Source organism: Chiloscyllium plagiosum, chromosome 22 (assembly GCF_004010195.1).
Source record: "Chiloscyllium plagiosum isolate BGI_BamShark_2017 chromosome 22, ASM401019v2, whole genome shotgun sequence".
NCBI classification, from domain to species: Eukaryota; Metazoa; Chordata; class Chondrichthyes; order Orectolobiformes; family Hemiscylliidae; genus Chiloscyllium; species Chiloscyllium plagiosum.
In genome coordinates this window covers 26,840,823-26,863,497 of record NC_057731.1, presented here as the reverse complement: position 1 = coordinate 26,863,497, position 22,675 = coordinate 26,840,823, and the positions used below count along the sequence as shown (strand labels likewise).

The window sequence follows — 22,675 nt, the reverse complement described above, 5'->3', positions numbered from 1 at the left end:
TGATTAGGCAACCTGTAATATAATCCCAATAAGGTGACCATCTCTTTGTTATTTCTCAGTTCCACCCAACTAACTTCCCTGGATGCATTCCCAGGAATATCCTCCCTAAGTATAGGTGTAATGCTGTCCCTTCTCAAAAATGCCACCCCCCCTCCTCTCCTACCCCCCTTTCTATCCTTCCTGTAGCATTTGTATACTGGAATATTAAGTTGTCAATCCTGTCCATCCCTGAGCCACATTTCTATAGTTGCCACGATGTCCCAGTCCCATGTTCTTAACCATGCCCTGAGTTCATCTGCCTTCCCTGCTAGGCATCTTGCATTGAAGTAAATGCAGTTTAATTTATCAGTCCTACCTTGTTCTCTGCTTTGCTTCCTTCCTGTGCTGACTGACTGACTCCTTTTCCCAACTGTACCAGTTTCAGATTGATCTCTTTCCTCACTACCTCCCTGGACCCCCCATCCCCCCCGTCCCCCCAACTTTACTCGATGAAATCCTTCCGAGCAGCTCTAGCAAATCTCCTTGCCAGTATGTTAGACCCGTTCCAATTCAAGTGCAATCCATCCTTCTTGTACTGGTCACTTCTATCCCAGAAGAGTTTCCAATGATACAAAAACTTCTCCTCTGCACCAGCTCCTCAGCCATCTATTTGTCTGCTCTATCCTCCTATTCCTACCCTCACTACCTTGTAGCTTACTGGGAATAATCCAAGTATTAGTACACTGGGGGACCTCCTTTTTAACTTCCTGCCTAACCTTCTACATTCTCCCTTCAGAATCTCATCCTTTTCCCTTCCGATGTTGTTACTTCCAATGTATACAATAATCTCCTGCTGGTCCCTGTCCCCTTTGAGTAGATTTTGCACCCTCCGAAATATCATTGATCCTGGCAGTGGGGAGGCAACACACCATTCTGATTTTTCGTTGCCAGCCACAGAAACATCTGTCTGTGCCTCTGACTAGAGTCCCCTAAAACAATCGATTGCTTGGAACCAGACGTACCCCTCATTACATTAGAGCCAGTCTCGATAATAGAGACCTGGCTGTCCGTGCTACATTCCCCTGAAAGTCCATCACCCCCTATATTTTCCAAAACAACGTACTTGTTTGAAATGAGGATGGCCGCAGAAGATTCCTGCACTACCTGCCTACCTCTCCTACCTTTCACTTGTGGATTGCCTGGATTCTTTTGGCAGATCAGTGGTTGATTCTGAAAGATGTTTTCCTTGAATTTTCTTTAGTCAAGAACTGTCTGTTTAAGAATGTAACTCATTGTTCTTCCTGGAGATGTCTGTTTAAAATGGTGTCTCACAGATTCTTACATATATCAAAACCTAAGATCACTGTTGTGCTAACCTCTGATGAATCATTCTTCCCCAAAGTAAAAACAATTGTGCAGTAATTCCCTGTGGCAGTCCTTTCAGGCTCCTGACTTCTCAAAAGCTTTACACTCTCATGTGTTTAGAAGGACCTATTATGTTTTCTAAAGGTTAACTGAATTCTAAAGTTCTCCCTTCAATGGAGGATGGTCAATGCTGAGATAATACACCAGCTTGTCTGCCTTTCTAGCTGAATGAGTCAACAATGGACAGACAACTGCTGGAACTCTCTTTTTCAGTTCCTAGTGTCCATTAAAAGGATGTTAACTTTCTTTATAAAATATAATATTATTACATAGTCAGGACACATTAATTCTGTTTGCTGCATCAACGAGACATTCTACTTCTTTTAAATGAGTCAAACCACTTTTCCCTGCAAGCTTTGCTTGTTTTTTTTTTCCTAGTTTCTTGGACCAAACACCAGCTATGGTTCACATTTAGAATTATGTTTATTGTCATATGTACTCATATGAGTGCAGTGAAAAGTTTACAAAGTCACCACTTACAGCACCATCTTGGGTACAAAGGTGCTTAGGTACACTACAAAATACCATGCAAGGACTGCACTAAACACTATATAGGACAAACAGGAAGACAGCTATGAACATCAACTAGCCACGAAACGACACGACCAGCTATCCTTAGTAGCCACACACACAGACAAACAGCAACATGAATTCGACTGGGACAACACTACTATCATAGGGCAAGCCAGACAGAGAACAGCCAGGGAATTCCTAGAGGCATGGCATTCATCCACAAACTCCATCAACAAACACATCGACCTGGACCCAATATACCAACCACTACAGCGGACAGCTGAAACTGACAACCGGAAGCGGCAGGGACAGACCACTATAAACACCGGAGGAAACATCAAAGAAGCGCTTCGCAGGAGGCTCCCAAGCACTGATGATGTCGCCTAGCCAGGGGACGAAACGTTTGCAACAAAAACTTCCAGCTCGGCGAAGAGAACCACAACAACATATATTCATGTAATACAGTGCATGATGAAACAAAAGGAACTCCTTAGAGGAATCAATTTTAGAGCTTTACTGGGTCTTGCCAAAGGAAAGTGTTACAACAAACTGATCCCCATGAGTCCTAACAGTGCTGATAGCTCTAATTCAGTATAAAAATCAATACCACAACTTTGGTCCAATGGACCAACGGTCTGTAAAATATTACAGTTCTGAAGAGGGGTAATACTCAGAATGCTCACTCTCCACTGATACTGCCAGACCTGCAACATTTCTCCAACATTCTGTGTTTATTTCAGATTTCCAGCATCTGCAGTACTTTGCCTGTATTTTAACATCTATATATTGTTCTTCAGTGATGTCTCCTTACCTATTAAGTATAATAGTCACTAAGCTGGAAATGCTACATAGTTTTCAAAATATGTACAATATAAAATTTTCAATATATAGGAATATTGGAAAGTCAAAATGCTTTGCCTATATTGTATAATTTGCATATATAATTTACCTTCTTTATATGATGGTATTAAATATTAAACTGAAAAATGTTTAACATGTAAAACAATATTAACACAATGATGCCTCATTACTTCTTCAGTGTCAATTAGGTTAAATACAATTGTCTTTCCTCTGGCTGCACTAGATTTCATCCTTACTGTATTCAGTTTCACCACCGTTAAACAAGTCTAGTGGACTTATGTCATCATAGAAATAGAACAAAAACAAAAGAGTCCAGACAGACGTCTCTGATATTGTCAAGAATGAACTTCAACACAGAATAACCTTTGCTTATTCAGTTCACTGGTCTGTGTGGTATTGAACTGTACAAAATGCAGGAGCAGTTAACTTTTTTCTTCAGCCTGCTAAGAGGATGATAGAATTCCACTCCTGCAGAGAGCAGCATTACAGATGACTGAAGTTATTAAAATAAGTCTAAGCCTTTTTAACATTCCAAGGAAGCTTTTCTTTTGTCATGCACCCAGAAAATACTCAATTCCCATTTTCAGTATAAAAGAAATACAAACATCCATGTGATAAGTTTCTACTCTTTGAATCATACAATGGTTATGCACAAAAGAAGACTTCATGCCAGCCCTTTACAACAATAATTCTGTCAATCCCATTTCTCACTCTTTTTCTCAGCTTTTCTTGTTTATTTTTCCTTTTGGGCCTCATCCAACTTCTTTTTGAAAGCCCTGATTGAATCTGCCTCCACCATCCTTTCAAGCAGCGCAATCCTATCCAAACTAATCCTATACATTATATAAAATGTTTTTTCTCATGTTGCCTTTGGTTCTGTTTACATCCACATTATCTTGACTCTGCCAGCATCAGGAACAGCTTTTATCTGTCCACTCTGTCTCGATCTCTCATGATTTTGAATACCTTTGTCAAGTCTACTCTTAACACTCTCTTCTGTATGAAAACAAACCCAGCTTCTCCATTCGATGCATATAACTGAAATCACTTATTCACAGAACCATTCATATAATTCTTTTTGCACCCTCTCCTAAAGCCTTCACATCATAAATTGTAATGGCGAAAGTGAGGACTGGAGATACTAGAGATTAGAGTTGAGTTTGGTGCTGGAAAAGTACAGCAGGTCAGGAATTCCTGATGAAGGCCTTTTGCCTGAAACGTTGATTCTTCTGCTCCTCAGATACTGCCTGACCTGCTGTGCTTTTCCAGTACCACTCTCTCGACTCATTAATTGTGATGCCCAGAATTGGATATGATAGATAAGGGGAAATCAGTATTTTATAACGGTCCCTCAACTTCCTTGCATTTGTAGTCTAAGGATCTAATCTTCACAGGGACTAAACAATGTCACTGTTAGCAGGAAAGCTTGGAAAATGGTATGAGATGGCTAGCTCCATTTTCCAGCCAAGTGTTAAACAGCATGACAATATTCTTGCTAATGAGCAGCGAGTGGCCTTTTGCATACACCTTGTCATTATCTAATCTTATCACATGAACTGCATTTTCCCAATCTGCCACTCGCTAGATAGAAGCTAGACAGTGACAATTGTCACACGAGAATTGGTTGCCTCAAGATTCCAGCTCATCACTTTCTCCTCCAGAACTCCATTTTGTGCAACAGGCAGCAACATCTTCGGGTATACACAATGGGCAATGACCTTATGCAAACCGGTCCACAAATGTTGGCATTCAACAGCAGCTGCCCTCAGTGCATCATCAGGACAAGTCTCCAATCCACTTACAAGATGGTTCTGCACTTCAATGCTGCAGTTTGTTGTGTGTCAGAACCCTTTATTGGAATGTTGCTGCCAGGACACCTTGTGTGCAGGGACAAGTACCCATCAAATGGATTGGACAGAGAGCATCTCAGTACTCCTCACTTCCTCTTGTGCTCAATTTGCACGTTTGAATGTTCACAACAATTCCCTGCCTTTCCCTGCCTCTTTGTGCTTTGTCGTCTCAACCAGGGCTTAAATACCTCTACAGTACTTCAGTGTTATCTTGCTGTTTAACACAAGCAAAAAGCCAGGCAGCTTGTCGTGACTGTCAGCAGTGATGAGTTAAGGGAGTAGACATATTACTGTACATTACCATACTCCGTCAATCACATGTTTGCACCATTGTGACAAACCCATTGCATATATATCAACCAAATGACCCTGTGTCAAAGTCTAAAGGGACCAGTCCTCAGTCAAGTCAAGGGAGACATCCTTCACTCATGGATCGTAGCATCATAGAGATGCACAGCATGGAAATTCATTCAACTCATCCAGGCCAACCAGATATCCCAACCCAATCTAATCCCAACTGCCAGCACCTGGCCCATATCCCTTCAAACCCTTCCTATTCATATACCCATCCAGATGCCTTTTAAATGTTACAGTTGTACTAGTCTCCACCACTTCCTCTGGCAGCTCATTCCATACACATACCACCCTCTGCATGAAACAGTTTCCCCTTAGGTCTCCTTTATATCTTTCTCCTTTCACCCTAAACCTATGGCCACTAGTTCTGGACTCCCCCACCCCAGGGAAAAGACCTTGTCTATTTATCCTACCCATGCCCCTCATGATTTTATAAACCTCTGTAAGGTCACCCCTCAGCCTCCAGCGCTCCAGGGAAAACAGCCCTAGCCTATTCAACCTCTCCCAAAGCTCAAATCCTCCAACCCTGGCAACATCCTTGCAAATCTTTTCTGAACCCTTTCAAGTTCCACAACATTTTTCTGATAGGAAGGAGACCAGGCTTGCACACAATATTCCAACAGTGGCCTAACCAATGTCCTGTGCAACTGCAACATGACCTCCCAACTTCTGTACTCAATACTCTGACCAATAAAGGAAAGCAGACCAAACGCCTTCTTCACTATCCTATCTACCTGCTACTCCACTTTCAAGGAGCTATGAACCTGCACTCCAAAGTCTCTTTGTTCAGCAACACTCCCTAGGACCTTACCATTAAGTGCATAAGTCCTGCTAAGATTTTCTTTCCCAAAATGCAGCACCTCGTATTTATCTGAATTAAACTCCATCTGCCACTTCTCAGCCCATTGGCCCATCTGATCAAGATCCCATTGTTATCTGATGTAACCTCCTTCGCTGTCCACTACACCTCCAATTTTGGTGCCATCAGCAAGCTTACTAATTATACCTCTTATGCTCACATCCAAATCATTTATATAAATGACGAAAAGTAGTGGATCCAGCACCGATCCTTGTGGCACTCCACTAGTCACAGGCCTCCAGTCTGAAAAACAACCATCCACCACCATCCTCTGTCTTTTACCTTTGAGCCAGTTCTGTATCCAAATGGTGAGTTCTCCCTGTGTTCCATGAGATCTAACCTTGCTAACCAGTCTCCCATGGAGAACCTTGTTGAACATCTTACTGAAGTCCATAAAGATCACATCTACTGCTCTGCCCTCATCAATCCTCTTTGTTACTTCTTCAAAAAACTCAATCAAGTTTGTGAGACATGATTTCCCACACATAAAGCCATGATGATTATCCCTAATCAGTCCTTGCCTTTCCAAATATACATACATCCTGCCCCACAGAATTTCCTCCAACAAGTTGCCCACCACCAACGTCAGGCGCTCTGTCCAGCATGTTTGGGCACAGCCAGTTAGTTACTTGGGGTAGTCAGGATTAGGTGGTCAGTACTTCTGCAGTGCAGGGAGTTGGTCACAGTTCGGGTCCAGTCCAACCAGTCCAGGAATCACAGGAAGATCAATTAGGCAGTTGCAGAGATTAGTTGGGATTTAGTTAGTCATCCAAACCTACCAAGGAAACAGGCTCTTGTCAGTCCTAGGGATCTGCTCAATTAAAGTCAAGAGGGATTTATCACAGGCTATTGCTATAGGAGGGAAATTTGGGAATACAATTGTGGGATTGGATGCTGCTGGGATATACAGAAGATTATGAGAGTGAAGGGGTGGTAACTCTCGATCATGGGGAGAGACAATAGAACTTGGAAGGGTAGGAGGTGGTGGGGTGGGGGGTGGGGATTATTGACAGTCACCATGACCCTGATTTTGATGGGGGATAGTGCACTATTTTATCAGACATATTGACTCAATATGCCTGGGGCTGAGAGAGTAAAGAGGGAACATAAAGCTTTAGGTGGATGGGTTGGGTGGGAATTGGTGAAGTTCAAAGTCAACAAAATTGATGGGGAAGACTACCCAGGAAGAAAATGTGTACATTTACACCAAGGGTAAGATGCTGAGCCTGAGACTCAACATATCAAGCACAGTCACTGTTTCCTTCCATTGTGCTGTAAATGACACGTGCAAATGGAAATGAAAACAGCTGTGCCCACTCCCAGAGTTAGGAAGGAAACTTAACTTTTGAGGCTCCTTTAATGGGCATTACATCAACACCCACACAGTACAAGTGAAAGATGCCTGTGAGTTGTACATGCTACATGAACCTCGATGGACTACCAAACCTGGCCCCAAGCACTTTTACCATAATATGCAGCATAGCGAGTCAGTGCCATTAATGGCTCTGATGCACAATGTATTATGATCTAGGTATCAAAGTAACAATCGCCTTCTAAAGTCCTAAAGACCATATGGTGCAGGTGCTGATCACTTCACATTTTGGATCATAAACCATCAAGAAGCCCTAAGGATAGCTAGGGTCTGTTTCTTTAATCTCGTAGTTGTGCCAGAAAGACATTTGCTCACTGAACTCATGATGATAAAAGTGAACAAAAGTTAACACATGTGAGAACATATTCCCAGTAAGGTGTCACCCAGACTGTCTTTGTGCTGTTGGGAAGGCTTTCCTTCTCTCCCCTGTGCTCTGTATCAGTGCAGTTCCAGGCTCTGTAACTGAGGTGGAGGTAGCCTGGCCAGCAGTGGAGCCTGTTCACCTTAGTGTTTCAGTTGAGTAACCCTAGTGGGGTTATTGTGATTTAGATTGCCCAGCCATAGGGGTACTGTCATCAGCTTGTTGCCCATTGGGTCGAGGGTGGCAGACAGGTTGAGGTGGAATGCCTGGTCACCTCTGGAGATTTTCTTTTTAGATTAGATTACATTCCCTACAGTGTGGAAACACACCCTTCGGCCCAACAAGTCCACACCAACCCTCTGAAGACCAATTTCCCTCTGACTAATGCACCTAACACTATGGGCAATTTAGCATGGCCAATTCTGCACATCTTTGGACTGTGGAAGGAAACCGGAGCACCCGGAGGAAACCAATGCAGACACGGGGAGAATGTGCAAACTCCACACAGACAGTCAACAGAGGCTGGAATCGAACATGGGTCCCTGCTGCTGTGAGGCAGCAGTGCTAACCACTGAGCCACTGTGCCACCTTTTTGTAGGGTGTGGGGGGGTATGGCTATGTTTCCTCCTCCAGCTGACTGCCTACTGATGCTGCACTGTCTCCTTGTGAGGAAGAGCTACCTGGAGTGAGGTCAAAGTCATACATCCCCCTGTTGTCCTGCTGCTTGTGCTTAGCACCAATGGATGGAACGATGGAGTGCCGATCTGTGCACATATCCAGCTGACTCTGAGCCTGCTGGACCTGCCAATCTCTATGGCAACTCCAAACTGATGAAAGCCAGATGCTCACATGCTGGGGAGGTCATGGAGGAAAGGCTATGTCACTGGGCTAACAATCCAGAACACCAGGTAAATGTTCTTTGAATTCAGACAGGGGTTCAAATCTTACCATGGCAGATACTGAATTTTGAATTCAGTAAAAAATCTGAAACGAAGAGCTCGCCTAATAGCAACCTTTATTAAATGACCACAGTCGACTGTTGGTAAACCTAATGTCCTTTAGGGAAGAAACTCTATCATCCTTACTGGATCCAACCTACATATGACTCCGGTCCCATGACAATGTAGATGACTCTTAATTGACATCTGGGTGATTAGGGATGGGCAATAAATGCTACTGTAGCCAGCAACTTCTGCATTCTGATGAATGAATTTTTAAAATGCCTAAGGCAGTAGTGTTGGCGCAGCACTGCAAATTTTGTGTCAATTTCCCTCTGACGTACCTGCTTGCTGCCCCTGTATCGGCATGTGCATTTTTACATTGGTATATGGATGATAATATGGGGTCATCTCCTACCTGGCCTCCCACTGTCTTTCAAGTGTCAATGACCTGGAGTGTCTCTTCCTCAAACAGCTACAGCGATGTGGCAGTGATGTGCTCATCAGCAAGTGCTCCCAACCTTGATCTTGCTAAAAGTGTCTGTATCTGAGTTGGTGGAGTGTGCAGGAGGCAGCTTTACCAATGTATCATTTGAGGGTTCTTTGGATTCTGGATGTAAGTTTGCTCACTGAGCTGGGAGGTTTGTTATAAGACGTTCATCACCGTACTAGGTAACATCATCATGGAGAATGGTGATGAGGTGCCTGGATGATTGTGTACACAGAGCAGGAGGCATGCAGAGATAGTAGGGGGATTTTGGGGTGGATGAGAATCAGCAAGGGAGGATGTTGCATGCAATGGAAGTGATGGACCATGTGTTTTGGTAATGGAGAGAAGATGACATCAATTACCCTCACCAAGCAGAGAAGGTCATTGACCTCCTTGCAGCATTGCTGAGCATTTCTCCAGTCCATGGACACCAACATGACCTAGATGGCAACCTTAGAGCAGATGGTAGGCTCTGATGTCAGGGTGTCCTCTGTCAGTTCTGGGGAAACAGGATAGCCTTCCCCTACACTACCTTGTCCGTTAGGACCTCTGGATTCCTGTCAGAAAAGTGGGGCGCCAGTATTTTGTTTGCCATGTCCAGGGCAAATAACATGAACTAGCACAGGGTTGCTAGTGCTTGACTGGGTGAATAAAGGCCTTTTAAATATGGTGCCAGCAATCAGGGATCCCAAGATGGCCCATCAATGGCACATACTGCCACCTACAATGAGTGGGGAATATGACTAGTGGATCACCATACGGGCATGGTGCATAGGTAATGAGGTGAGTTTAAGAACATAACATGAGAAAACTCAACAGGCCTTGAGGAGGGAAACCCTCCATGAAACTTTCCAAAATTAACATTTAGCTGATTAGCCCTATGTCTCTGTTTATGAGGCACTGGATTTCATGTACTTTTTAAACCACTTTTGATAGGCAGGTGCCTAGGCTACCTTCATAACCCACCCTGCCATCTTTAGCAAGTTGTGCACATATCCTCTGAAGTTTAGAATTTCACCTTGTAAATTTGTTTTGACTCTCTTCATTCTTCCCATCAAAATGAGTACCTATGCCCCTTTCTTGCATTAAATTTCATCTGACATGTTTCCATACATTCTATCAATCCATCTCAGCTGTCTCGATGTCCATTACCACCTTCTCATAGTTCACAGTATTTGCATATTCAATGCCATCTGCAAACTTTGAAATTGTGCTCTGCACACACAAGTCTAAGTCATCAAGAAACACCAAATCCTTGTATCAATGCCTTTCTCTGGTTTGAAAACATCTGTTCACCAATACTGTCTGTTTTCTGTCATTCAAATAATTCTTTTTCTGCCAATGTCCCTTTTCTTCCTTGGAACTCCAACAGCCTTTCCTAGGTCCAATCTCACCCTAAAATTCCTCCAAAGGTGGAAAAAGAATACCTGGTGTGGAGTATTCTACCACTTAATTCACATCAAATTAAAGAGACCTCTTCATTTTTCAGAAGAATCATTGCAAACAACACCGAACATAGCTCAGATTGTAATGTATAACAAAAGAAAGCAAGAAGGTTAGAGGGCCGAAAAAGACACGTCCCATTGTTTATCTAACAACTGTAAGGTGGATGTTTTCTGATTCATATGGTAACACAAAAGCTGGAAATACAGTGTTAATTGCCTTTTCTCAGTCCAAGCTGTATCTGGGGACTAAGGTGAGGGCAAGGCCCATAACTGGGATGCATTGACTTGGTGATTGAGGTGAACAAACAAGGACAGATAATTTCAGGTCAGGTTAGGGGCAAGCTCATTTTGGATGTTCACATTGTTAGGGTGAGGGAATCACCCCTACACAAAAACATTCCACCTATTTTGTCCCCCTTTTGCCTGAGTATATTTTGGGCATGAATATCAAACCAAGAATCCAAATGTTTGCAAATAAAAACTATTTGCATTCCTTACAGAAAGGTAAATGGATGAGTAATATTAAAATGAACAAAATATAATAGTGTTACTGTTGATAGTTAAGTATAATCATAATTTTAAAAAGTATTCACATTAAAATAAAAAAAATTATCAGTTTTCCAACAAAATTAGAAATGTGCAGTCATTGTTATGCATGGGTTTAATTAGATTCTGGTTTTCTAAAATTTATTTGAATGAATAATATCACATCTCTGCACACACTGCAGAATGTAAAGGTACACATGTGCTCAATTTGGTTATTTAAATTTGGATAGATTTGGGCGAATTTTATGGGAGGTAAGCTTATTGTTTGCCCACCTGTTAGAAAAGGTGACTGACGTTTGAAAATGCTGTCCTGCATTGGCCTTAACATTATACAGAGCATGGACTTTCTGTCCTTTGCAAGCAGTCCCCTAAGTAATATCGGTGATAACCAGACCAAGGTAAGACCTGCGCCTTTTAGTGGGGAGAGAATAGGCAGCCAGTGACAACAGGAGTTTTAGAAACCAGGCCAAGAGGCATGAAGGTAGGGTACAATGGTGGGAGTGGGATACCCTCTACGCACACAGATTGCCCCCAAATAGGTTATACATCCACTTCTTTCCCATCCCTTTGACATCTTTAATGAGAAAACATAACCTTCTCACTCCTATTCTTGTCTTCTACTGTCTTCACTATAATGATGAACAGGGCAAATTAAGATGTCTTAGGACAAGTGAGTGCCTGACTCACCACCTTATACTATAAGGCAGATGTCAACAGGGGATTACTTAGTGGGCTACCAAGCCATCATAATGTACACCTTCAGCCTACTGAAAACACATTCATTGAGGTGGTAAAACCAGTCCTACTGACCATTTCTTATGTTTGATTTTCTTTAGCAAGCCAAAGAACTTTTGCAATGGATTTTTGTAGTTTACTCTCTGCAGACAAATTTGCTTGATGGTACTGTGGATTAGAGACTGGGAGCAGAAGTCCAACCTGAGTCATTGTGCTTTTTATTTTACAGCAATTCATTTAGTGGGGAAATTAGGCATTTCAAACATTAAAATAAGTGACAACAAAGTGAGAACTGTGCAAATACATTGTGTTGAGTTCTCAGTTCACTAATCCATACTCCTGTTGAAACATAAACAAATAAGTCATGAGCTTAATAAATAGTAGAGCAACCCCATTCAAGGGGTCAAATGGTTTCCTTCTACCCCATGTCAAATGTTCACAAAAGCCTTTGTCAACAGCAGACGCTCTAAAGGGTTAACCAGTGGCTAACTTCAACAAGGATTTTATGTTCAAGGTAAATTTTCAATAACTAAAAACTCTTCAAAAATGATCTCTCATTACCTTTTGGATCTCATCTGCATTTCCTTCTCTGGAATCATTCTCTCCTTTGGTTTAAATAGATTATCTAAAAAGGTTAATAAAGAGATATATGCATGAGAAAATAAAGTACATAACAATTTGAAAAATGGAGCAGTATATTTTCAATCTGCAAGGGAAATAGAAAGATAGAAACATAGAAAATAGGACCAGGTACAGGCAATTTGGTCCTTCGATCCTGCACCAATCAATTCAATAGGCAAATGACAAGTGATTGAAGGTACAAGGATCTGTGTCACTCAACAACAACTTCTACTTTTATAGCACCTTTAATATAACAATTTATCTTTATATAGCACCTTTTAACATCATAAAACATTCCAAGGCACAACACAAAGCCATTATGAAACAAAATATGTCTGGGAAGAAGCAGCAAGATATAGCTATGGAAAGTAAATTGTTGGACTAGCCAGTCCAACAGAGTACAGCTACTGCAGGGAACCTTAATTGTGAACTTGGTGAGTGAGAGAATTCAAAATGGTTTGAGGGTTGATCACTTTCCAAAATCTAGACAAGTTTTGCAACCTTACTCAACCTTAACTTGTAGCTTCTTTCACAATGTAAGTCATTGGTATATAATTGCTTGTTAAAGGCAGCTGTACAGTTAATTAGTATGATTACTTAGAACAAGTAAGAGCTGACCTCTTAATATAAATATATAGATGAGTTTTGCTAACACATGAAGTAAATAGCACAGAGGCCAGATTGATGGAGTGCAACTTTGACAGAGTACTTAACTTGGGATTCTATGATTGACAGGATTCAACACAATGAGGGAAGATATACTCTTCTGGCTTCTTATGTGACAAGGAATATCCTGAGGGAGGAAGTGAGAAGCAACAAAACACAAGGCATTGATAACTGAGTAGGCAGGCAATTTTGTTTCAAATTCCTTCGTGGGATGTGGGTGTCACTGACTAGGCCAGCATTTATTACTCATCCTTAATTGCCCAAGGAACAGTTAAACCACATTGTTGTGGATCTGGAGTCAGTTTCCTTCCCTAAAGGACATTAGTGAACCACATCTGATTCTAACAATTGTTTCATGGTCATCATTAAACTCGTAATTCCAGATGTTTGTTCAATCCAAAGTTGATCAACTACTGTGGCAGGATTTGAACTTGGGTTCCCCAGAGCATTGCAAGAGTCTCTGGACTGATAGTCTTGTCACTTCTCTGATTTACTGGTATTGTATTTTCTTTCTCTAGACAAAGTAATGCTTTAAAATAGCACCAGGAAAATATAAGTAATATCCTCAATTTATGCCTTAACTAAAGTTATTTGTTCTAACTATTTGTAATTGTTGAGCAATACTTTAAACTCTAATTAATTATCCAAAATACAATAGAGATAACACTGTAACTGTAGCATGTGGAGAACATTATTTGGCTCAGGGCTGATGAGCTGAAGCCTGATCCTTAGACAATGCAATGCATCAGAGAGATAGAAAATTACTTGGTCACTTTGTTTCGAGAGGCTGGTACTTCAGATTTAATCGGTGATCAGGGATAGAAGAGGGTGGGCTCTAACTGAGGCAGGTATGGGGTCCAGCAGGTTGGATTTGAGGAACCTCAGCCCTTGTACCTGCTAACAGATGCAATGTTCCTGCAGCCTGTGGGAATGGAAGTACAGATTGCAGGAAGACTGAATAAACTGCCCACAGTAATGTGTTACAGGGGTCAACCAAGGTAGGGATTGGACAAAAATGTATATATTAGTGGGAAGGGATAGTACAGCTAGAGAAATGGATGCTGTTGTCTGCAATTGAGAATGACAGTCCCAAAGTGGTGTTTTTTGTCCTGTGCCACTATTCAGGATATCTCTTTGGACCTGGAGAGGAATTTGGAGGGAGGGGGAGAATCTAGTTGTCATGGTTACTAACAACATTGGAGAAAGGTGCTCTATTGAGGGAGTATAAATAGCTAAGGCCTGAAATACAAAGCAGAATCACAAAGTTAATAATCTCTGGATTACTATTTGTGCCGTGAGCAAATGGCTTTGGGTAAATAAGATCAGAGAGTTGAACACCAACCTAAGTATTTGGAGAAATGGGGTTTAATCCATGATGCTAGTCTAGCACCAATATTAGGGAAAGAGTGAACTACACTTGAATTGCCAAATGATTAATATCTTGATGAATTATTTAAGGTTGTAGAGCTGGCGTTAAATTAAATAATGTGTGGGAATGGAGAGGAAATTCAAATTGTTAAATTGACAAGAAATTAATGCAGTGAAGCAATATGTGTAAAGGTCTCCAGCATGTGACAGGAATAGACAGAGGTACAAACATAACAGTACATCAAGTGAGGTTACAGTAGATAAAGTTTTAATAGGTACAAGTAAAACACTAGCCTCTGCCCCACAGGGAGACATGATAGGTTGTGTGCTTGGGATGGGCCTTTTCTAAAATTGGGCGATGAGGTGAAACCCTGAAGTCAACTCAAGTTCCCAATACCGAATCAGATAGCCCGAGAGTTTCCATGCTGGAAAAATAGTAAACACTTCCAGTACCACTAATATCTGGTTAAAGAAATTTGCCCTCAAAAGGTCTGTGTTGATTTCGTCAAAGCAGATCTATCAACAAATATTACAAGGGTTAGAGCCAAATAGACTGGGGCTATTCTCTCTGAAGGATCAGAGGCTGAGGAGTGACCTTCATAGAGGTTTATAAAACTATGTTGGGCATGGATAGGGTAAATAGACAAGGTATTTCCCCTGGGGTGGGGGAATCCAAAACTAGATGGCATAGGTTTAAGGTGAGAGGGGAAAGGTTTAAAAGGGACCAAGGGGCAACTTTTTCACACCAAAGGTTTGTGCATGCATGGAGTGAGCTGCCAGAGGAAGTGATGGACACTGGTACAATTACAATATTCAAAAGGCATTTGGATGGGTAAATGAATAGGAAGGGTTTAGAGGGATATGGGCCAAATGCTGGCAAATGGGACTAGATTTATTTAGGATATCTGTTGGCATGGATGAGCTGGACGAAGGGTCTGTTTCCATGCTGTGCGTCTCTGTGACTCTAAGTAGAAATATGGGTCAAATACAATTGAATCATTCTTGTATTAGGTAAATAGATGAATTGTGAGGCAATGTTACTTGGTGACAATGATGGCATCAAAGCCAGAATGTCTTGAGTAAATCAACAGGGTTACTCAAGTTTGTGTGCTATTGTTGAAGTTTCCCTGATTTACTAGCTACATCAGCGACAGATTGACTATCCATTGTGAATCAGTCTGTCACTGGTGAGAAAACAGAAAGGATTAAATGAGAAATTCCTTGTTGATTATTTTACAAATTTGATCATTTATATTATAGAGATATCTGTAACCAATGTGTCTCACTAGCCCTAAGGAATAAAGCTGCACAAAGGCAAACAGTAGTAGAGTATAAAAATATGACAGCAGGTACCTTGGGACAAATGGTCTCCTTCTGCGCTGTATGCTTTCTGATTCTATGAGGATCTAGGACCTGATAGGCCTGGGATTTCCTCCCCGTTGTGATATTCTAATGAGTTAAGATTCACACATTCATCAGTCACAACTTATGCAGCTTTTTGGGTCATGGTTCAGCAGGTATTCATGCTGGAGTCCAAAGCATCTTCTGTATCTAAAATGGGACTCACTGTGTCTTAGCTGTAAAGTTTTGGTGTTGTTGGATTGGGTTGTTACTGTAGCATTAAAATAGGTGACTCAGGAGTTAAAAGAATAGAGGTATCCCAACAGTACAGACCAGCACCAAAAAAATGTTGGATGTGGAAAAGGAATGGAGAAAGAGGCTGTTTCTATCCATTTATGGGCATCAAGACCAGTGTTCCTGCTTTCAATGCCCTAACGCAACTTTCGTATTGACCCTGGAATGTGGCAATAACAAATGAAGGCAGAGAAAATCTACCAGGGACATGGACACTGCCTCCATTGAGATATGTCATATAGAGACAGATTGGCTAGCAACACTCTTAGCAGCAGCATGGAAGGAAAAAGATGGTTGGTTGATAACTCAGTAATAACTCACCATCTGAAATCTCTACCAATTTATATTGTTATCTTGCCCTCTGTTGAGTTCATGATTGAGAAGAATCCATCCTATTATTTCATTTTAAACATTAAGGTGGAGTGTGTGTGATATATGGTGGATTCCATTTACCACCATCTTTCTTTTCAAGTGTATTCCCTGGCTCATGGTTAATTGCTCTATGGATTTTCAAAAGGTATTTGTTATGCTGACCTAGAATAGAATAATGAATGTGATTTGAAAATGTGGAACCAGGAGACATGTGACAAAAAGGATTGCTAAGTGGCTTCAAGGCTAAAAGCAAAACGTGGGTGGAAAGTGTCATATTCAGAGTGATGGAAAGTTGGATATCACATTTTGCAGGGATTAGTGCTGGGACATTTGTTGCTAACAATTTACATTCATAATGTGGACTTTGGAAACAAAAGTATCATTTCTAAATTGGGGATTACAATTTGAGGATATGATCAATACTGAGGAGGACTGCTACAATTACAGAAGGTCATTCATAAACTTGTATAATGGGCAAATAATTGGCAAATGATGTTTAATAGAAATAAATATGAGGTAGTCTTTTTTGTTAGGAAGTGTAGGAAAGACATGTATTACTTGAAAGGTGCAAATCTATTTGTGATCTTGGAACACATGTGCATTAAACATTGCAGTTGCACCAGATCCATAATAAAAACAAACCAGGCATTCAGCTTTATATTGAGGGGGAATAAATTAAAATGCAGGGCAGTTATGCTAAATTTGTATTGAATCTTGATAGACAAGCCTTCTGGTTGCCATATTATGTAAGGATTATAGAGGTACTATGTGTAGAGACGGTGCAGAGAAGATAGATAAGGTTGATAACAGAAATGCATGGGTATGCATATCAGTAAAGGATTGATGGGATGGTATTAATTTTTCTCAGAAAAAGGTCTGAGGAGTGGCCTACTTGCAGGTTTTTAAAATCATTAAGAAATCCAATAGGGATTTGAGAATAACTTCTTATCTTAAGAGCAGTGAGAATGTGGAATTGCAGTTGGAGGGAGTAAGTGAAGTGAATGTTCAATGTAGACTTAAAAGGAAGGCTAAAGATAAGAATATAGATTAGAAAAGGTAGAGGGAGATTCAAGTGGAGCATTAACATCAATATGGTCGGGCTAGGCTGATTGGTCTCTTTCTGCATTGTGTATCCTATGTCAAATGTTTTTTTTTTTCTTATCTGGATATGAATTTTGTATTTTTAATTAAAACCTATGATAGTAGGAAAGGACACTCACTGTGCTACCATATCCAAACTTTAATTTGTGCTGTCTTGATATTAAATTTGTGACTACTGAATTGTGAACTAATATGCATAATTTTAATGATACATTCTACCTCTCTAACATTGCAAAATTTTAATTAATTGTTTCATTACCTAAATAAAATTCTGAAATATCTGGGTTATATTTGCTACTTTCTGAAGGAGCATTTGCTTTATATTTACCATAGGCCACGATCACATAAGACCTTGAAAATCTGTTGAATGTTATTTTAAATGAAGCATTGACTATTTTTTAAGAAGAGGGATCTTGGTATAAATGTGTTTTCTAGATGTATAATTTTGATTTCATGTTTGATAATATTATGGAGATTCCCAGGTGTGTGACAATCCAGAATGCAAAGAGGAAAACTGCGCTGGAGGTTAGACAGTTTCTGAGTTTACATATCACATTATGCAAGATAGAATGATTGTCTTTCAATTTCTTAGTTTCACTAAATGGCTTATGCCAGCAGTTCTATTTTATTCATCATTCTGAACTTTATGAGTAATCTTTGTATGCTGCTGCACATTGTCTGGAAGTGTGGTCCTAAATTTTACATTTGCACAAGTTAAACATTGTATATGGTGAACAACTAAGTACAGGGTATAGGTCATTGAAATATTCAGTGAAACACAGTGCATCTTCTGTGGTTACTTTGCATTGCAAACTTCTGTTGTCATCATTATTTTTTTGTAGGGAAACTGTTCCTTTTTAAAATTTGAGTTTGAGCAACAAATGTTTGATTCTAAACCAGAGTGAGACCAGTAACCAAACAGTTTGTGAATGGAAGCTGAGATCTCAATCATGGTGGCATACTATGTGTAATTTTTAGCTGTGTACAACAACTTTCCGAAAGAGTAATTAGAAAATATTCAGGACATTTTGCTGTATATTGTGGATCCAGCTAGTCATCAGACTATTTTGGCTCTGGTAAGGTATAATGAAACAAGTTTAACAAATAATCTCAGATGTCCAAAGAAACAAAGACTATAACATAGTAGAATTTAGCATTCAGTTTGGGAGCGGGGAACTAGGATCAAGAACAATGGTGCTAAACTTATACAAGAGTAATTATATTGGGATGAGAGCAGAGTTAGCTGGAATGGACTTGAAAAACAATTAGCAGAAAATGTGGTTGAGAGACGATGGCAAACATTTTAAATTAAATTAGATTAGATTACTTACAGTGTGGAAACAGGCCCTTCGGCTCAACAAGTCCACACCAACCCATCGAAGCGCAACCCACCCAGACCCATTCCCCTACATTCATCCCTGCCCCTAACAATATGGGCAATTTAGCATGGTCAATTCACCTAACCTGCACGTTTTTAGACTGTGGGAGAAAACCAGAACACCTGGAGGAAACCCATGCAGACACAGGGAGAATGTGCAAACTCCACACAGTCAGTCGCCTGAGGCGGGAATTGAACCCAGGTCTCTGGCACTGTGAGGCAGCAATGCTAACCACTGTGCCACCGTGCCGCCCAAATTAGGAAAATAATTCATAATTCACAGCAAAGATATATCCCAGTAAGGAAGAAGGATTTTATAAAGCAGAAAGCCAGGTTAACCAAGAAAGTAAGGCTAGTATAAAATTGAAAGAAAAACACATTCAATGTGGCAAAGATTAGTTGTAAACCAGAGATTGGAAAAGTACTGAAAGCCAACAAAAGATGACTGAAAAAATAATATAGTAGGAGAAAAGAAACTAAGGGCAAACTGGCAAGTATATAAAAATGCACAATAAATGTTTCTTCGAATATATAAAAATAAAGAGAGGGAACATAGGACCCTTAGAGAACAAGGCTGGAAAACTAATAATGGAAAACCAGGAAAAGGCAGAGGAGTTGAATAAATGCTTTGCAACAGTATTTATGTTAGAAGATCCTTAAAACATTCCCAAAAATAATAATAAAGGGGCTAAAGTGGGGGAGGAAATTAAAACCATAAAACTATTACTAGGGAATCCAAGTAGTCCCCGAGATCTGATGGTTGTATCCTAGGATTTTAAAGGAAATAGAGGATGCACTAACAGTAATCTTCCAGAATCATTAGATCCTAGAACAGGTGCCAATGTAACAACCATATTTAAAAAGGGAGAAGGACTAAAAAAAGGTAACTATAGGCCAGTTAGCTTAACATCTGCCTTTGGGAAAATGTTGGAGTCCACTATAAAGGATAATAATAGTAGACTATTTACAAAAGCACAATATAATCAAGCAGACCCAAGATGGCTTCATGCAGGGGAAATCTTACCTGACAAATTTATTACAGCTCTTTGTGGAGGCATCAATAGATAAAACTTGAATCAGTAGATGAAATATATTTAGATTTCCAAACAGTATTCAATAAAGTACCACACGTAAATTTATTTATTAAAATAAGAGGCCGTGATATTGGGAGGTTTATATTAGCATGATCAAGGATTGACTTACTAATAGAAGACAGAGAATTGGGATCAAGGGAGCATTTTTTTAGGATGGCAACCTCTAACTACTAAAGAGCCATATGGATCCATTCCATGACCACAGTCCTTTACAATATATACTAATAGAGTCATAGAGAAATAGAGATGTACAGCACAGAAACAGATCCTTTGGTCCAACTCGTCCATGCCGACCAGATATCTCAACCTGATCTAGTCCCATTTACCAGCACCAGGCCCATATCCTTCTAAACCATTCCTCTTCATATACCCATCCAGGTGCCTTTTAAATGTTGCAATTTTACCAGCCTCCATCACTTCCTCTGGTAGCTCATCTATATATATACCACCCTCTGCATGAAAAGGTTGCCCGTTAGGTCCGTTTTATATTCTTTCGCGCTCACCCTAAACCTATGCCCTCTAGTCTGGACTCCTCCACCCCAGGGAAAAGACCTTGTCTATTTATCCTATCCATGCCCCTCATGATTTTATAAACCTCTATAAGGTCACCCCTAAGCCTCCGGCACTCCAGGGAAAACAGCCCCAGCCTATTCAGCCTCTCCCTATAGCTCAAATCCTCCAACTCTGGCAACATTCTTGTAAATCTTTTCTGAATTCTTTCAAGTTTCACAACATCCTTCCAATAGGAAGGAAACTAGAATTGCATGCAACATTCCAAAAGTGGCCTAATCAACATCCTGTACAGCCACAACATGACCTCCTAACTCCTATATTCAATGGTCTGACCAATATGCTTGAATGAATGAAGTGAATATACAATAGAAGCATTTGCAGATGACATAAAAATGAGTGGGAGGGTAGTGTGGAAGATGATAGAATTTTCACAGCGATCTAGGCAAGTTAACTGAATGGGCAAAAACTTACCAGATAGGATATAATGCAGGAAGATATGAGGGTAGAGGGCATAATTTGTAATGGAGGGTATGAGGGGCCACAAAGCATAAATAGTGGCATGATTTGGCATGAACAGAACATGGAGATTGAGTGAGGATGAGGGGTAGAGAGACTCACTGTTTTTATTATAACAAGGACAAAGTCCCAGAATACTCAAACTGGCCTTTTAAAACACCTTTCCTGGTAGCCCTTGTGGATATTTTCAGGTCAGTTGATATAATTCCAGTTCGCATTGTACCCAAGTATGAAAATCCAGCCATTAAAGGAACTTCTCCTGAATCAGAGTTGGCAAGTGTGCATCAAAATGTGAAGCAAACATTCAGACCATAATTTCAAGAGTTTGGAGAGCTCATTATAATATGTAAATCTGCTGACCATCCCCTACTTTTAAACTCAGAATCTCAAGCATTCTGCCTTAGACCCCATACCTTTACATTTCCAGTCCAAAACTACGATGATCTTTTTTTCATAACCCTCCTCCCTTCTTTCTAATTACCAGTCTGACCATCCACTGCTTCTCCACTCTGATCTCTCCCAAATCTTCTGTCTCCTTATTGCTTTCCAATACCCTCCTTCAGTTTCTGTCAATTTTCCTCCACACCCTATTCTTTTCCTGTGCTCCTAAATGCTAGTCTGATATCCTACTTTGACACTGACACCCCACTTTTCCAAGCTACTCAGCTTTCAGTCAGGTGGGAGACAGAGCAAAAGTAGATAATAATGAACTTTAACTTCTAAATGCGATATGTCGTAGGATTTTTGGATCTCTCCCCTCCCACCTCCCGCCCCCATTGTCAGCACAATTAGGTATGAGTTGTTTAAGAATCTTTATTGCCACATCATTCTCCCTGTGGAGAGCCACCAGATCAACATTTCATGGATTCTGGTTAAATGCAGGTGAAGTGAATATTGGATGCACAGTTTTAATTTCTTTACAGATCTGTACACTGCAAAGATTACATCAGCTTTTGTACATACAGTAGCTTGATTGCTTGATATGCTGGTGGTGAGAGATGGTCAGAAATGCACAAGAACACAGAACTTCTCAGAATACTCTTCTCAGTTTAATTTTGAACATAAATCAGGTGCTTCAAGCCAGTCCAACCTTATGAAGTGTAACATAGGAGTTCCGAAAGATGAGCCAAGACAAGGCAGAAAAAACAGGAAAGAAGATGTTGCCTACCTGAAAGGCAAATTCCAAAATTGGATAGGTTAAAGAAAGTCAGATCAAAACGCAGCATTGACTAAAACCTCCCATCGTGAGTTGCTCACAGCTAAAGAGATGCCCTGGTTGGAAAGTCAGAATCCATGGTTAAAGAAGGTCTTTAATTGCTTTTTTAATGGCCTTTTTTTCTGGCCAGATCCAAGAGATCACTGGCTTTGAAACCCACTTTGAAGAAATCTGGAAGATCATAGGATTGCAATCTCAACCTGACCAAATTTCAGGGGATTTAACTTGCACATCACAAGCCTACTTATTCTTGATTTGGAGATGCCAGTGTTGGACAGGGGTGTACAAAGTTAAAAATCACATAACACCAGGTTATAGTCCAACGGTTTAATTGGAAGCACACTTATTTTCGGAACGTCACTCCTCCATCACAACCACCTGATGAAGGAGCGGTGCTCCAAAAGCTAGTGCTTCCAATTAAACCTGTTGGACTATAACCTGGTGTTGTGTGATTTTTAACTACTTAC

The 22,675-nt window shown here is 40.5% G+C and overlaps 1 protein-coding gene across 2 annotated transcripts in view; it reads right to left on the bottom strand.

The window, feature by feature from the left end:
- Positions 1 to 22,675, bottom strand: part of c22h10orf90 (chromosome 22 C10orf90 homolog) — a 219,333-nt gene that overhangs the window by 6,385 nt on the left and 190,273 nt on the right. For both annotated transcript variants that reach the window (XM_043712607.1, XM_043712608.1), the window contains exon 8: positions 12,290 to 12,353. In XM_043712607.1, the coding sequence (XP_043568542.1) occupies positions 12,290 to 12,353 (64 nt within the window). The remainder of the gene's footprint in view (positions 1 to 12,289; positions 12,354 to 22,675) is intronic.